At 37.0% G+C, this 18,675-nt stretch overlaps 1 protein-coding gene and 1 long non-coding RNA gene across 2 annotated transcripts; one reads left to right on the top strand and one right to left on the bottom strand.

The window, feature by feature from the left end:
• Positions 1–4,851: 4,851 nt before the first annotated feature.
• On the bottom strand, positions 4,852–7,160 carry LOC148854195 (uncharacterized). Its single transcript, XR_016112439.1, has 2 exons — positions 6,962–7,160; positions 4,852–5,258 (listed from the first exon to the last, which is right to left on the bottom strand). It is a non-coding gene; the product is annotated as an uncharacterized LOC148854195 (long non-coding RNA).
• Positions 7,161–14,081: 6,921 nt separating this feature from the next.
• On the top strand, positions 14,082–15,218 carry LOC148854196 (uncharacterized). Its single transcript, XM_088986762.1, has one exon. It carries the CDS (start codon positions 14,422–14,424, stop codon positions 14,995–14,997), a length of 576 nt encoding a protein of 191 aa, XP_088842888.1. The 5' UTR covers positions 14,082–14,421; the 3' UTR covers positions 14,998–15,218.
• Positions 15,219–18,675: the final 3,457 nt, after the last annotated feature.

An 18,675-nucleotide genomic window follows, 5' to 3' on the forward strand; every position in this document is an offset into this window, starting at 1 on the left:
CGTCTGTATTTCTACTCCAAACACTGGGTGGATGTATAGTGGTGGTGGGTGGCAGTAGCAATGTAGCATCTTGGTGGATTTAGATCTCGATAAAGAAACCATCAGATAATCAGGTACTCGGGTAGCGGCCAGAGTTTCAAATTTAACCAAGTACGACGGTGGTATTTGTGACCGAAGTAATTACCAATAAAAAAAAAACAGGAAAAAAAAGGTGACCAAAGAAAAGGATTCAAAAGTTTAAAAATCTCTCTCTGACCGACAGATTCAGTGGACCCTTACGTGCACGTTGACTCCTTTGAAGAAGAAAAAGAAGAAAAAAGAGCTTACCACCAGCAAACCTGGAGATTTATCCGATGATCAGCAGACATCATCGCAGCCGGAAAACCTTCAGTATGGTTTTGACGATTCCACGCTCACGGCTTCGTTAGAACCAGATAAGCGGGAATTCACAAGCCAGCCAAAACGCTGGCCCTTCAGCAGCAGCTACTTCTTTGAGAGGCAGCGTTGGAATGGCGATATCGCCGTCGTCTGCTCCTGGCACTAGCTCTCAGGGCGGCGAGTCTTTTTTTTTCGTTTTCTTAATTTTTTTTTCTTTATTTGAATCCGTGGAAAGGAGAAGCTTCAGTTCAAGGGTTGTACAACGGGTTTGTCGGATCTCTGTCTCGCAGCTCAAACAGTGAGAAGACCACCGGTGATTTTACTGCGCAAACAACATTGAGAAGACCAACAGCGACGTTCAAAACAGAGGCAACCCTGTTTTGACCACCGGTGCTAAAAGAAGAAAACGGCACTGAGAAGGCGGTGCAGGAAGAGCACCGGCGACGTTCAAATCGTTATATTTGCCTCTGTTTTCCATATTTTAAAAGTTTTTTTGTGTACATTAGACCAGACAATCAGACAAAAAGCTAAAAGAAGAAAACGACGGTGGTCTTCTCACCGTTGAGACCACCGGCGACGTTCAAATCTTCTTCCCACTGTCATTTTTTGCTGCTGATTGATTCCTAACCATCTGATGTCGTTTGCGCAAGAAAATCGCTGGTGATCTTCTCACTGGCCAGGGTAAGGCTCGGATATGAGAGAATGGGAGGAGAGAGGTTTTCCATATTTTGTCTTTTAGCGTCCGGTTCAACCGGACGATAGAAATTAATATTAAACGCTCGTTAAGTAAATGTTGGTTCAAAGGAGCCGACGTGCACGCCTCCTATTGGCGGGTTCACGCGCCCCATGAACCTAAGAGTCCATTGAATCTGGACTCTGGGTCCCATGACCACGTCATAATCTCTCTCTCTACTAATAGGTCTTTGCCGACTTGCTGTGTTTTGTGAACTAAGTTGTAATTCAAGAAAAAGTAGGAAATGGGAAAAACTTCTACTTTTAAGTATCGTCTTTTCAGTTTTACACTCTTACTGCATTATAAAAACTCAGTTATTACTCCCCTTCCATTTTGTCATTCGCTCGATCGTACATCCATTTACACTCGCATACGAAGCTTTAATATTTCTGCTTTCCCACTCTCCTTCCAGTTCCAGTTTTTGATTAACTCATTCTTCATTTGTGCCTTCATCCACCAATCTGCTTCAAGATGTCACTCATGAATTTGAATGCTCATATTCAAGAGTATTACATGGCTTCTGCAATTCGGGGATGAGGAAGGAGATGATGCATTAGCGACGAACGATATGCGGTGGAATGTTCCAGAATCACAGCAAGAACTTCGTCGTGAAGACTTACTACTTACTATGCGACTTCCTTCGTTCAAGGGCCGTATCTGCCATGTTTTCTGTGCTTCTCTGAGGAGGCGAAGGAGCTCTTTGTCATGGGGTAGTTCTACAGCGGAATCTAGTAGTCATGCTAGCTGTTAACCAAGGCCGCCCCAGAAGGGGATGAAGGTCTAGGAGTGCTAAGGTTAGGCATTCAAGAAAGTCAACCACTTCTCAAAGAGTACGTTAAGTTTTTGGTGATTTGCCCGAAGATAACATCAGTTTTCTTAAAAATCTTACAAGCAAAATTGACGGTCATGTCCCTAACATAAACCTGCTAAGCATAGACAAAACTAAGCCTGTATTAGACCGTCACATCCTGGCACCAAGCATTTCTTCCTTTGATCGAGAGATGGTCATTACTGTTTTTAATGGAGCCCCATGCTAGTTGCTTCTGTCCACATATTGCATACTCTGAGTGAACGGTACGACGAAAATGCTGGAATACAGGGGGGGAGGCGGAGCCATTTTATTGATGGATTCCTTGGTCCTTAAACTTTTTGTTAAATCAAATATTTATATATAGTTTGTAAATAGAGGTAAGATAAAAAATGTAATAAAGTGAGTCCTTGGCCCTTCCAAACTGAAATTAAAATGTTAAAATGATCATTTTCTAATTCTCCTGCAAGCAATTCTTAAAATTAAAAACTTATTTTATTTTATTTTTTCTTCAAAAAAATCTATATTAGACCCAAACCTTCCCACCCATTTTCCTATTCAGCCTACATCTTCTACTCTCAAGTCTCACCTAATTTTCTTGTTTAATTTGCCCCTCCCCTGCCATAGCTGCAGTTTCGATGGAATCAATGGATGCCAGCAACATGGCCAATAGCGGTGGGTTCGGAGCTGTCTCAACGTCTGTGTCAGCCATTGAAGCGTTGGAAATGGTGAGATTCGACGTCAATGGTGTGGATTCTACTTCCACTATATGTTGTACCATCTGTTTGGAAGAGCTCCCAATCGGGTCTAGGTCACTCACATGAGTCCGGATCTGCTCTTCATAAAGCACACCAACCTTACAAGCACATCCCACCATGTATCAAGAACATCTCCTGTACTTATATGTTATTATTCATGAGAAATATTGTTAATGCATGATGGGATGTGCATGTTAGATCACTGTGAGGTGTATTATGTGGAGTAAATCCCAATTTCAGTTGCATGCCTTGTTCACATGTAGGAATGGCAATTTCATAGGAATTTTCGGGTAAACAATCCGTCTTGATCCTAATAGGACCCGTTTATTAAAACCCGATAGGGTTTGGGATGGATTTGAGTTTTGACTTTAGGGCATTTGATGCTTGATATCGGGATGCATAAATATGAACCGATTATATTATATATCATACAAAAATTTATAAATTTTAAGTATTAAGATAATAATTCTATTATTAATATTTTATTTATATAATTTTTTTGGGATTAAATCATCATTTGATGTAAATTTGGACTTGATAGATTGCTTATTTCATTTAGTTATAAAATGCTATTTTTAAATATTAATTTCTTTTAACTTTTAGTTGCATGGATTGATTGTTTTGATAAACACAAAATTTAATAAAATATATTTTATTTCATTAAATAACACAAAAGGTGAGATGACTTTGTGGCTTAAAATAGTCCTAAGAGATTTTGTACTATCATTAATTGATCTAGGTTCAAGTCAAACTATAAGTATTAAGAAAATTTTTTAATAGAAAACATTTGATCAACGGATTTAAAAAATTAAAAGAAAAAATTAAACAACTTTAAAATCAGCAATACATAGGCGAGTTTGAGAATGGAAATTACCATTCCTACTCACATGTGTATCACGGAGGTTGCATTGCTAAATGGTTGGAAGTGAGTAACTTGTGTCTGCTGTGTCGTTATGAGATACCTAAAAGTTTGATGATGTTGTTTTTTTTTTTTTTAATTGTATATTGATTTTTCACATCAAAACATAAAATTAAATGAATTCTGAATTAATGCTTATTCATTTGTTAACCAACAATTAAGGTGCCATAAGTCTGACAAACTCAGTTTTATACTTTTATTCTCCCGTCAGGAATTTAATTTATTTTTTATTAAGATCAATGTCAAATTAAATCCAACACATGCTTTGCTTCCATGCAAAGGAGTGGAAAGATAATAGTTGAGTGACAACCAGTAACAGTGCGTGGGCCAGAGGCTACTCGGGTCCAACAAGTTGGGTCCAGGACGCAAGGTGGGAGGATCAATGTGGGAGGCGGGTAAGCCGGTACTCAATTGCGATATAATATTCGGACCCACGTTACTGTCAATATTTGATCCGTATGTTATTTCAAACTGTTTCAATTCTGAACAAGTTTGGGCAAATCTCACAGAACGGGATCTGCTCCTCACACAAGGGCGCTTCGCATGTACATCCATTGAGCATTGAGAATATCTCCCGTCAATAATAATTTACAAGTACAGAAGTTGCTTCCAGTACGATGTACATGTAAAGTGCAAGTGAAGCGCCCTGTGTGAGAAGCAAATCCGGTCTCAAATCTCACGGTGTGGATGCACAGTCTCACTTACCTTCTGCAAAACATGTGGCCATGGATATTTCCCCAGTTGGGTGTACAGTCTTAATGGTGATTTGGTAATCGAACACTCGACGCGTGAAGACGTGTCAATTGTCGACGTGTCAGTGCAACTAACCAAATCAACTCATGCGAATGATTCTACTGTCTAAGTCTGAGGGCTGGGGGGCGGCCCAATGAAAGGTTTCATCTTGGGACTGCTAGGGAATGGAAAGATCCCTGACAGCTTGATTGGCACCTTTAAGTCTAACCTGGTTACTTCAGTATTCATCGCTGAATCTAAGATGATGGTGTTTGGTTCTCTAGCTATTTATTTGAAAAAAATTATATGAGTTTGTAGTCATTTATTTCAAAATGATATTTGATAAAATCCTTTATTAAATAAATATTTTCTTAATTTGTGTGAGAGCCAATTATTAGAGAAACACTATTTTTAATGTTTCACCTAAGTTATTTACTGTTGTGTTTATGCAGTGCCTAATGGTATCCAATGGCACCTGGGTCGGCTTCCGTCAGGGCAAACCCATGCTCATACCCTACGAATAGTCTCTTGCAACTTTGCATCGAGAATATTTCCCCATAAAATAAAGCATATAAATACAGAGATGTTCTTAATACAAGGCTGTAAAAACTATTGAATCAGGCGTTGTCTTGACCGAAGCTGAACTCAATGACACTAACTATCAAACAACACCATATAAATATTTATCAACCACTCTCTCATTTTTCAAGATAAAAACAATACAAAATACTTATTAAATAAATGCCCACAGTATTAAACAACCCCTAAGTGTAACTAAAATGAGGCAACTTTGTAATGCAAGCCAGAGATAGATCGGATGGTCTTTATTTGTTATGGTCATCGTCAGTTAGTCTTCATTCAACAATCTTGTAATCACTTCAATCATTGCATATAGTTCCAACATTTGTTCCTCTTTGGTATTTGATTGATCTGTATGATGCACCGTGCTCCAATTAGAACGAATAGAGAGGAAGTATGGAGTGCTATTGAGTGTTTTAGTGTGTCCAAGAACGGATCATAAACCCATGGTTATTAATGGGGACTACAACGCAGTACTGGATAGTTCAGAAAAGGGAGAGGGAGAGAGAGATTGGTGACGGCCTGACGGGAAGTAGAGAGATTCAGATGAATGATAACTGTAATGAGCTGCAGGATTTGGGTTTGTGGGTCTTGCCTATACATGGTCGAATAAACTGAACCTGTTAGTATGGAGATGGCTTCAGTCAGTGCAAGACTCGAATAGCTTTTACAGTCTTGCATTGGGAATATCTTCGTACCTATGTATTTTTTTTGATATGGAGATATTCCTAATACAAAGATATAATTGCACAAAATGGGAAAGGGGTATAAAACCTACCTGCTCACAAAATTCACTATAACAGTACGGAAAGGACTGCACAAATTAATTACAAAATTCACTATAGAGGAAAGCCTGAACCCTATATCTTACTAAAGAGTCTAAACGTCATGAAGAACTTACATGACACTGACACTCCATTATGTTTGATGGCATTCCAGTTAGTGCTGTAAGTTGTGCAGGCCCAACCAAGCACCCATATTTTTCACGTAATTGGGCTTGGATATTTTAGGTTTTGGGCTGTTAGTGGGCTTTAATGCTTGAGCTCGTAATTCGGAATGGCAAATTTTTTTTTTTTCATTTCCTCGTTCTCCATAGGACCTGTCCCAAATCGGGTAGTGATGGGAAAATTTACATTCTTGTTAGTGGGGATGGAGCGGGGGCTAAATGAGCACTGCATGCTCTGCAAAGTCCCCAATCCCCACCCTGCCTAATAATATATATGTTTGTTTTAATATTTTTAAAAATATGATTTGAACATGTTTGATGTTGGGTTCAACTATGATATGAAAAATATATGATATCCTAAAAAACATTTGACCAATCAACTAAAATCATAAAGATGATAGTGAATGAGAATGGTTGTTCAAAACTTTCCTTACCATATCTTTCCTGTATCAATTGAAATGAAAATAAAATAAATTTAACTTCATAAGAAATGATAAGGAATTGAGATTCTCGCATTGGAACAAGGATGGTGAGAACCTTGTCCTTGCCAACCTTGGGAACAGGGATGGGAATTTTTACGGGAATGGCCCCACCCTGCCTCATTGTCATTCTTAACTCTGTATCAACCTTGGTTATGCTTGGGTTCACGCCTCAAGTAGTCCAAGCAAGATAGGGAAACTTGTTTCATACGAAGAAACTTGTATAAACATAGGGAAATAATCACAGTACCAAGCAAAAAAGCACAGATACAAATCATTAGAAAGAATAAAATATAGACTGTGGAAAAAGGAGAACAAAAAATGAATTTTTGCAACCGATATAAGGTGAGGCAGAAGCACTAATAAGGAAGCAATCACAGTACCAAGCAAGATAGGGAAACTTGTTTCATACTAAGAAACTTGTATAAACATAGGGAAGTAATCACAGTACCAATCAAAAAAGCACAGACACAAATCCTTAGAAAGAACAAAATATAGACTGTGGATAAAAGAGAACAAAAAATGAATTTTTGCAACTGACATAAGGTGAGGCAGAATCACCAATAGAATAAACAATTGAGTGCATCTCTAACCACTGAAAGTGAGGGATAAAGATAGTAGTGACTCACACGAAGAAACTGGAGCCACCCAGAACTGTAATCACCAGAAATATACCCACCGGAACTATAACCATCGGAACTGTGATCGACGGAACTGTAACCGGAAAAACTCTAATCATCTAGAACTATAACCGTCGGTGAAATACACTCTGGAAACAGTCACTAATGGTGAAAGTCAAAGAAGCGATGAAGGCCACCGCCCAACACCAAATTCTTCAAGGAAGAGTTAGCCTCTTATATCAAAATCCTGACATAAAAGAGTATATACGAAAAAACAAAAGATAAAGGAGAGTAATGAATGAGAGAAAGAATGAGAAGTGGAACAAGATAATAAAAAAGGAGAGAAAGGAGTGAGGGAAAGGGAAAAAAAAAAAGAAAGAGAGAAAAAAACGACCGAAGACAGAAGAAGGACGACTGAGGATGGACAAAGAGAAATAACTAAGAAAACCCTGACTCGAAGACTCTCTTACAGTAGAGATAAAGAGAGGAAAACTCTGAAAGTCCAAGAGGAAAACTCTTGAAACCCGGAAAGAGAGGTGGTCACTCTAGTGTTTAATCACTATCAAAACACAATAATTTTGGTAAGCCCAATCTTATGCATTATGTATAATATACTTAATTAGATCATATGTTATATACATACTACTTTGTCAAACATTTGGTATTCCCTTTTAAAACAAATCTTTGATGACAAAGCAAATAGATATGTTAAAAAAAAAAAACCAATTACACCTCACAACGTTGGATTCTTTATCCATGTCGTATGGTTCTAAATCAAGCAATATTATAACTTCCAACACTTAAAAGACTACAATTCTAGGAACAGTGGATGTTGATCCGAAACTAATTTCATTTTGTCAGCCGTTCAATATATTGCCCCTTCTTGATTCCAGGCAATAAAATACTAATACACTAGTGCTGGGCCTGAAAATTGAATTGAGTGGTGGCCGTATTCATAAATGTCCATTCACATGTTCATTTGCGTGGTGGTTGAGGCACATCATGATGGGTGCTTGTAATAAATAATTTCATAACTTGTAGCAGCTGTCTGGTCCCTCGAGTCGCTCATATCTCAATTCCAAATGGAAATGGCTCTACCTCTACCGTACAATGTCTTCATTATCCTACCAGTTCTTAGGCATTCTTTGACGTGTACTGAACCGGACGTGCCCTTTAACGCCGTGTTTGACGATACGATTGGTTTTGTTTTCGAAAATAAAAATAGTTTATTGGACGTATAACTAAACTGTGGCAGTTGTTTTTGTTGTTAAGAACAAAATTATATTGTTACGCCCCCTCAAATCACCAAATAAGTAAATCGGGTGATTCATCAATGCATTTGTACACGACTAATTGAACCTTAAGAGAATAACTTCACTTTGAGGTTATGTTTGATACTATTGCCATTTGTATTTACAGTATTTTATTTTGATTAATATAAAATTTTAAAAAATTATCTTATCACATCACATCAAAGAATCAAATTTGAGTTTCTTCAAGAAACATCAATGGTACCCTATATTGTATTGATAAATCAAATTATTTGTGGTAGAAAAAAATTCTTATAAATCTTGTATTGACCAACTTAAAATATTACAAGTAAAAGTGACAATGGTATTAAACATAATCTTAGTTATTGAAATTCTGTTCTTTAATATTCTAAATTTTGAAAATTTTTATCATTTTGGACCCTTGATTTGTAATTGAATTTTCCAAAATTTTGGAAATTTTAGATATTTTTTTCTAAAAATTTAATTGTTTTGTTAATATTTATAGTGTATGTTACATTGATTTAATAATATATTAAAACCTTTTTTTAAGCCAAGGAGGCAAATTTTCATTTATAAAATGCTCGAGTTGCAATTACAATGAGAACAAACAGCAACAAGAGTAAGAGTAAAAGAAAACAACATTGTAAAACAAAATAAACATGTTGTGCAAAGCAGTAACCACGAGCACCGGGAGTGAATTAGCTCAAGAAAATCTCTGCAGATCAAGGTTTAAAGTATCGATATGTATAGGCCTGTACATATCGTGCTGATGGCCTACTGATATGCCCCTCTGAGGGTTGTATCAGGTCAGCCACTGGTTCAGAGGATAATTGGGCCTTAAATTGACTCCTCTGAACCAGTTTCAAATAAAAATAAATAAAACTTAAAAAAAAAATGTAACAACACAGGCCGATACGCCATATCAGCCCATGTCAATATTAAGAACCTTGCTGCAGATGAAACAAAGTCATCAAGAAACTCCAAAAAGAAGACATTCAACCTCCAACAGAGACAATGTAATAAGTGCAACTCACCCAGTAACAACAGTAGAAACAGATGCAAAGCCCTTAAGATCGGGGCTTAATTTGAAGAAAACAAAGAGTCATGGCAACTCCAAACCATAACGAAACCATAACACGGGCTTACAGGGATGCTGGAGAAGGCCCAAAATCCCCTCTTGAAAATACGGCCCAGATGCCCAATAATTCACTGGTGGTCTTTGGTGTTGTTTGAAATTAGAATTCTGCAGTAAAGTTTCACCAACATGGTATATGAAAGGGTCCCACAAATGAGAGAACTCCTACACCAAAAAATAAGCCCACATTATCAATTATCAATTTTCTATATATCCAAAGTCGAAAGAAAAAATTTTATAGTATATATCACTTGGTTATGCTGATTTTTGTTATACAGAGCACACTAAGCTTGGACCCATTGATCCGTGTTCAGTCGACGATCGAAGAACAAGGATCAAAAGCTCCGACCTGAATAACGTTTCTGCATTGTTTATTCAATTAATACACCTATAGACCATGTGATGATCAGTTCACGGATTCAGTACGCAACTAATTAATATTTTTCTGGTAAAACGGCACTGATTGATTGAAACTTTGTCGCTCAAAATGTCGGTTGCGTTTGTTTGCCGCGGCCAAGATAAGGTGTAAGTTTGGTCGCTAAAACACCTTTTTTTTTTTTTTCCCTTACGGTCTCAAAATGATCATTTTCAAATGTAAAATGACCCTAACCTTCTTCATGTTATCTATCTTATTCTTTTATGTGATTATAAAAGAATACCCCAATTACATACTAACAATCTGATTTTATCAGTTGATCCAGAACATACTCACACATTGATTAAGCTATCTATTAATATTGGGCAAATGTAAATATTAAACTAAGTTGTATGATATATAGTTGGAAAGATCATTGCAGCGTAAAAAGAAAAAAGAAAAAAAAAAGTTGGAAAGATCTAAAGGTTGATTAAGAACATCCATTTAATACACCGAACACCTAATATTGATGTGTCCTCATCTTCATCAATGTCACTTCAAGAGGTCCCTCATCTCTAAATCAGTAGCATTTTTTTCATTTGCAAAACACCCATCACTTAGGAGTATTTTTGGTATTATAAAAACACATTTCAGAACAATATACCAGTTAGATTAGTAATTTTATAAAATTTTGCTCGTTCAACTAATTAAAGAAATTTCTCTAACATGGGGTTTCACGGCTCACGGGAATTTTAGATGTTAACAAATAAAGTTATGTTTGGTTTGAAGTAAAAGGTAGAAAAAGGAAGAAAAAAAGTAGAAAAAACATATACAAGATTTGCAAAGGTTTTTTCACCTTTTCCTACTTTTAATACAGCCTAAAGTTAGGGGAGAACTAAGGATCTGTTTGTTTACAGTTGGAATCGAAATTGAAATCTTTCAGAATCAGAATCAGAATCAGAATGATCCATTCTCATTATCTGGTTGGTTCAGACAGAAATGGGAATGAGAATTAAAATCAGTAGGAATGGGATTTCATTCCCAAAAGAGGGGCAAGGAATGGTCATTCCCTCAAATGGGAGGAATGTTATTCCATAAGAAATGAAAATAGAATTCTGATTCTACTTAATCAAACAATCAAAATCAGAATAACCCATTCCAATTCCAATTTCAAACCTCTATTCCCGTCAACCAAAAAGAGCCTTAAATAAATTTTCTTTATTCACATGCCACCCATATGATCAAATGACCCCATTCATGAAAACCTAGTCCTTCCTTATGAATTCAATGTGTACAGAATACTAATGTATTCACTCGTGCGATTAATTACATAACCCGCTATATTTGCAGCAGAGCCAAGAATCCTTCTCTCTCCATTTATCTATCCTTCCCTTTCTACGCAACAATTCCATCTTTGTTATAAAGTTTCAAAGTAATTAATGGATGGGATGATAATATAGTGACGGTGGATGTCTGATTCTCTTGGGATGAAAACAAAAAGTAGTATATAATGACAACTTTCAAGATATAGATATAAAAGGATGAAAGAAACAAGAGAACAGAAGAGGAGGCCATTTACTACCTAAATAATGCGCCAGAAAAGGAAGTTGGCATTGAGTTGTGTCTTGTGACCAGCGAAGTTCCACACATCACCATACCACCCTAACTCCCATTTGTGATCATTATTTAAATATCTACATCAGGATGAATGTATATATATCCACCATCTCGCATAAGGATTTTAACAAACACATGGATGTCTCTTTCACATGATAGCAAGATTATTTGGATTACAAATTATAAATTCAGTTTGGAAGGAGTATAAATACAAATATACAGAGTATAAAACCTTATATTTTGTACTATTATATATATACATGGATTTTCTCTATAGTTTTGCAGGAATAATATATAAAATATCAAATAATAGACAAGTTTGACAGATTACTTAAAATTTTAAATAAAAACATGACACACATATATATAATAGTCATATATACAAAGATTATGAGACCCATTTTGGTTAAAAAGGTATGGTACCTTACAAATTAATAACCAATTAATCAATAATTTCATTCATGTAAACTCGGGTGAGATTTTGATAGGTAAAACTGTTTTAACTTTTTTAAGTATGGATATTGATTTCGGTATCATAGAAATCTCCATAGATATAGATATGGATATTGATATATAGAAAGAAACAAAAAGGTGGAATAGACAAAGGTATGCCTCAAATTAGGAAATTCCTCCCTTGGGCTGTTTGGGAAGCCTATAATTTGGCTTTAAATTTTAAAGAATTTTCGATCATCATCCAAGGAAACTCAAAACTGATTATTTATTGTCTAAAAACGAAAGTGGAGCCCCATGGAGACTTCAAAGCATCATTTACAACTGTGTTCTGATGTAGGATCACCTGCAGGGAGAAGTTGTTTACCATCACACATTTTGTGAAGCAAATCAAGCACACGAGGTTCTCTCATCGGATTCAGGGTTCTTGAGTTTTTCTTTATCTTCCTTTCATTTTTCTCTTTCTTTTCTCTGTTTTACTAGTTTTTGAGATCAAGCTACCCCCGTCTTGTGTACCCCTCTTAGTTTTATCAAAAAAAAAAAAAAAAAACTTTATATTTGCTCTAAAGTCAGATTGGTAAGTGGGGAATAGCAGCTGGTAACCTAGTTTAGGCAGATAGAAATAACGATTTGTCATTAGGACCAAATTATACATAGTTTTAGTTTGGAAACGATATCTGATATCTTCAACCCTTATTACCCTACTTACTTTTCTCCACTGCCTTGTGTTGTTGAACGTTAATTAGGCTGTGTTTGGTTGCAATGCAAATTTATTTGCATAAATGCAGACTGTGATAGTGAAAATGATTTCAGTGCAAAGTATGATTTGTTTTTAGTTTAAAATTTATCTTATTGTATGATTGTAATACAAATGAAGTAAATTAAGACTTGAAACAAAATAAAATAAAACTCAAAACAAAATTAAACCCGAATTTCTTCTTTTTTGTTGATAAAAAATCCAGAAGGTGCTACGGTAGCGCGTCCCCACCTCTTTAATTTCGCATATATATAAATGAATTATTTCTCATGGAATTTCGATTCATTGAACATGTCTATGAAGCTACCTCGATCCTATTCTTTCTTGTTGAAGACTTAAATATTACTTACCCATTATATAAAAATCAAATTCTTCGAGCCAATCGTTTCAATTTGGATTTGAGTGTTGTGGGGTCAACACTGAACTAGAGCATGCTTTAAGCGTTAGAGTTAGATTACGTGCCGGTGCTGCCGACCCTATATCTTGATTTTAATCCAGAAAATTAACTCCCATGGCTGCTCCTGTTGTATTAGGTCATTAGGTGGATTGCATGCCTTGGAATTTGGATTCTATTCCATCTCCAGCATGTTGATCGTTGACTTTGTAGGACGAGCATGGGCCCATTTCAAGCTTTTGTGGAAGGAAAACGTTCACGTCAGGTGTTTGATTGTGATTTTAATATAACACTTCTCGATTGTGCTCTCTCCAAACACGCCTCTTGATCTTGAGTGGTTTAATTAATTTTATCCTTGCTCCAATTTCTTTGGGGCTGTTAATCGGTTATCAATCTTTCAGGAAAAATTCCTCTCTGGAACTATAGTTACATTAGATATGATATAAAACATCAGAATCATTATATTAATGTATTTTATTAATGATACATAATATTTTGATCATTTTAATTTAACTTATTAATGATATATATAATATTTAGATATGACGTGTGGTTGGCTCGAGGCACGCTTGGTGAGAAACAATCAAACAATCCTAATTTTGATATGTAAACACGCCCGCATAAGAATCCTGTGACGTGAGGTTTGACGTAGCGATCCTTGATCTCTATTTCTTTTTTCTTTTATTTATTTATTTATTTATTTTTCAATAAAGACTGAAGAGGTCAGGTCAGTTGTGACTGCATCCACATTTAATCTGAATCAATTCAACCAGGCCAGATAGGCCTGACTGACACCAGACTATCAGAGGACAGAGGTTCCGGTGACTGATTGCCAATCCATTCTAATTTCTTATCTAACTCCGTAGTCCTAATCATACATTTCAACGTCTAAAGTTATGTAGGTAACTTTTATGCCATCTGAACTTCTCTTTATTCCTTCTTATCTAGAAGGTCCAAACTTTTTGGAATCATCAAGACGGAACTCGGAAGGAAGGAATGGATCCCATCCATCAAATTAGATATTTGGTGACTTTTACCTAATACTAATATGGCAGTCTCATCTGACCATTCGGCCAGTGAGTGGAATTTGCATTTTCAAAAAAAAAAAAAAAGAAAGAAAGAAAGTGGGTGGTATTTCGAGGACTTTTCGGTTTGTTTGGAAAAGACGGCCCGAACAGAGTTCAAATATCATGGGTGTGGGGTAGAACCGTAGAAGAGTTTTTGCCATCATCAATAACATGACAACAAAGCAAAGAATCTGAATTGGGTAAGTAGTCAACCGCGATTTAAGTTTTGGTTTCTCGCAGACTCGTTTCTGTTTGTATCGGTATGGACTATGGGTACGTCTCCCAAGCTTTCCTTCTGCCCCAACCGTATACTCCGTGATTCTATAAAATCCTTGTCGTCCCTTCACTCTTTCCTCAACTCTCTACAGTTTCTTTTCCTCACTTCACCTCTCTCTCTCCTTTCTAGCTTTCTAGCTTTCTCTAATGGCAGAGACACCCTTAAAACGTCAGAGAGAAAACAATCAAACAGAAGACGAAGAAGAAATAAAGCGTTATAGGTGTTACAATCACATCATTTCTCTTCTGGAGGCAGATGAGGATGAACCCAACCAGGACCTCTCTTCTTTAATGACAACCCTCCAACAGGAGCTCTCGTCCGCACCCAGTTCGGAGCCTGCTCCTGAGGCTCACACCAATCGACCCACCCACTCCGCTCTTTATAATCTTAATTCATCGTCTGCGGCGGCCACTGTTGAGAATAGCAAAGATGGACAAGCAGAGAAGGGGACTGAAATAACACACATTCTTGAAGCTTCTGATGATAAGCTAGGTTTCCCACAGGGAGATATAAGAGTATCTGAAGCGGAAGATGAAAGTATCAACCCTGAAAGCACTGGGTTGTCCTGGTATTTTGATGGGTTGTGGGAATTCGAAGATGTGGCTGCCAACTATTATACGTTAGTGCAGTCGGAGCTGTTCTTTTTGCCAAACTTTTCTGGAGTAGAGAACGGAGGAAATGATAAAAAAAAAAAAGGACAGAAAGAAGAGAGAAGAAATTAGGAACAGAACTCAGAAGAAAGAAAAAGTTTAGGAAATATTATTGGGAATTTAGGATTTTTTTTTTTTTGTTACTTCCTTATATTCCCGTTTGGTTGTAAAATATCCAAGCCAAATTCCCTTGCTTTCGATCAAATGCAGACGTTAATTTGGCACTGAAAAACTGAAGGGAGGCCTGCCAATCCTTTACATTCTTATGTATAATGTGTTTTAATGTTCTTTAATGTGCCTCTCTTTTAACTCTAGTTCTTTACAAAATTTACAAATATACTAGACTTTATTTTCTCTTGACTAGTGGAAAAAGTCCCACTCCCACATAAAGCTGTGTTTGGTTTGAAGGAAAATGTAGGGAATCTAGGGATACCTATACCCTTTCTCTTCCTTTCTCTACTTTGTCCTTCAAACCAAATATAGCCTAAGGGAACTCTGTCAGAGCTTATTACTATTATGTCTTAAAGACATGTGGTATATGTTTTGTTTTGTGGACGTTTTGGGATAGGAATTTATTAAAGTATTGCCACATAGATGCCAGTTCAGCATTTCCCCATTATGCGTAGATTCATACATATAGAGACTTGTAAAAGTAAGTTTTAATTTATGTAGGTGCCTACCGTTGGGGAAAGCTTCATTTTAATGCTTCCCCCAATGGGTAAGCATTTATTCACTATTTGGTTGACGTGGTGGCTAATGACGCCTAGTGGTGGCTAATGGCGCCTAGTGGTGCCTAAGTGTCAATAAACAGATTCATTATTACTTTTTTCTATTTTACAAATAAATCAAGTACAAACGTTTAGTAAATAAGCGCCCATGGTTCCAAACATATACGTAGAGTGTATGGATTGGAAACATCACACACACTGGACCAGGCTAACACATGTGCCCACCCGCTAGCTATGTTGTGCCATGCCATGTCACACACATGGTCTTGGGCTATATTTTATTTCTTTTCATTGTTTTCTCACCAAACCTTACTAACTCCTTAATGAATCTATAGTGGTATTCAAGGCCATGCTACATGGGTTTTTCTAAGAAGAAGGTTTGGGTGAGAGAGAACTCTGTAAGGGTGGCGGGTGTAGAATGGTCTTGAAGAAGATGACCATCCTCAACACGCCACTGCCACACCTATTTATTTTGCTATTTCTTTCTTCCTAAAACATGGGTTTCTACTAGACCTGTTCATGGGTCAGGTAGCCCAACGGACTAGCTCGGCCCCCAGATGGGCTTGACCTTGGGCCTAAAAGCCCAAGCCTGACTATTTTATGGGCCAGGCTCAAGATTTGTTAAAAAAGCCCGGCCCGACTATTGTATAAGTTAAACCCTAACCCTAAATATTAATCCCTCTCTTCTCAACCCCTCTCTTATCACTCATCTCTTTTTCTTAGCCGAACAAACTTCCTTCTCAGTCACAATCTCACATAGCCAAACATTCTCAAGAAGACAAAACCGGCGCAACCAGTGAACTCCAGCGGTGACTATGAGTCCTCTCTCTCTCTCTCTCTCTCTCTCTCTCTCTCTCTCTCTCTCTCTCTCTCTCTCTCATTCCTCTTCTCACTTCTCATTCTCTCTCAAAATCGATCTCAACAACTCATTTATCAGATGCGAGTCACACAAACTCAAGCACCAGCTGTGAATCCTCTCTCTCTCTCTCTCTCTCTCTCTCTCTCTCTCTCTCTCTCTCTCTCTCTCTCTCAATGTTCGGTTGTTCCTCTTCACATTTCTCCTTCTCACTCTCAGAATCTCAGCTCAGTTCATTTATCAGACGTGAACTCAGGCACCGGTAGCGAGTCCTTTCCCTTTTCCCTTTTGTTCTATTCCTCTCTTATTGTTTGGTTAGCGGCGAACACAGACACAAACACAAGTACCGGCGGCGAACACAGACACAAGCACCGATCTATCTTTTTGTTAGTTCGGGCTTCGGGCTTTTTATTAGGGTCGGGCTCGGGCTCGGGCCTAACAAAATCTTGTTTATGAAAAGTAAAAGCTCGTCCCATGAACAGGTCTAGTTTCTACTAGTTTTACATTGATTCTTTTATCTGTGTTTTCAGTGTGCATAATGTTCTGATTTGTTAATCCAAGTCATGAGTACACACGTCTTTGGAGTTAAGAGCTATCCTAGAGATCGACCATGGAGGAGCGAAATCGATTTCAAGGATAGCCGTATTTGTTGTGCCTCAATTAATTACTAATAAATTTTCAATACTTATGTTTATCAAAAAGATAAATTTTTGGGAGAATGATGGTTCAGCCTAAGGTCAGAATTTGTAGATTCAAAGTACATTTGGGATAGGTGTTTGCTCAGGATTAATATCAATTTCGCACTTCTCCGTAAATTTTTATACTTTATTGTTGAATTTCGCACTCATATGTTCCATCACTATCTACAAATTTCACATCCTTCATCTTAAGCATCTCATCTTAAGCATCACTAATAGTTTGTTATACTTTTTATTTATGATCATGTTCTCCACACCTGGATTAGAGATGCATGGGAACCTCAATTCGGTTGACCCGAACGATAAAAACATAGTGGAGAAAAGATTAATTCTCATCTACTTGCTTTTCACGCATAAAATGTGTTCAAACAAACAATGTGTTGAAGCTACTTTTACTTTAGTTAGTGGCATCGCCCATCACCCATTAGAATATATGTGAAAGTAGGAATGGCAATTTTCTCATCCCCATGGGCACCTGATTTCTCCAGCTCGATGGAGTCGGGATGGGAATTGTTTTTATTGGACAGGGTGGGGATGGGGATTAATAGGAATCCCTTATCAGGGTCGGAGTGGGATGAGGATTGAGGTCTCCGTTCTGCCCCGACCCCAATTATATATATATACTTAAATGTTATTTATATTAAATATATATTATTTATATATATTTTAAAGCATATTTAAAACATTAGTTATAATTTAAAATTTTAGTTATTCTAAGTAAATATATTTTTCAAAAAATTACTATTATCTAAAAATTTTTGGGGGTCCGAGTCCCCACAGGAAATCTATCCCTATCGTGGATCGGGGATGGAGGACAAATTTTATCCCGAATGGAGTTGGGGACAAAAATGGGGTTAATTTGAAAATCAGGGGCAAAAGCGGGGAATATAATCCCCACCCTGAACCCGCCCTGTTGCCATCACTATGTGGAAGCTCCAACGAACGGTGCTAGGGATGTGTGGAGAAAAGATTCTTATCTCCTTATAGCATTCGTTAATGGGGTCTAAATTTGATTCAAAATCCGACCGGATGGTTTAAGGCTCTACGCCAACTAACATGACTCACTGTTCAAACTCTAATAATACGAGTTGTATATTGTTATTTCTGCTTGTTTAATTGATTCAAGCGAAAGAAGTGATTCAGTGAATAGAACATAGGAGAGGGCTTGAAAATACTCTCATTCTCTCATCTCTATACACAGATATGATATGTTGGGTCTTGAAGCTAGTGTTCTCTTCGAGGGTTTCAAACAAAATGAAGCAATTGTGAACCATATCGATGTAAGAATATTTACAGGTGACGATTAAAACTGGTTTTAAATTGATTCCTTATGATATGGGGCCCACTCACTTAAAGTCAAAGCAAAAGGACTAAGGAAAAGAAAAAGCGGGAGTTTTGAAAATACTCTCATTCTCTCATTTCTACACACACATACATTTGGAAACTCTTGGGTTCTTGGGGTTGAAGA

The sequence above is a fragment of the Nelumbo lutea genome, chromosome 4 (assembly GCF_056320005.1).
Source record: "Nelumbo lutea isolate HS-2025 chromosome 4, American lotus-T2T, whole genome shotgun sequence".
NCBI classification, from domain to species: Eukaryota; Viridiplantae; Streptophyta; class Magnoliopsida; order Proteales; family Nelumbonaceae; genus Nelumbo; species Nelumbo lutea.

Excerpts from the sequence above, each read along its gene's own strand:
- LOC148854196 (XM_088986762.1), top strand. The coding sequence starts at position 14,422 with ATGGCAGAGACACCCTTAAAACGTCAGAGAGAAAACAATCAAACAGAA.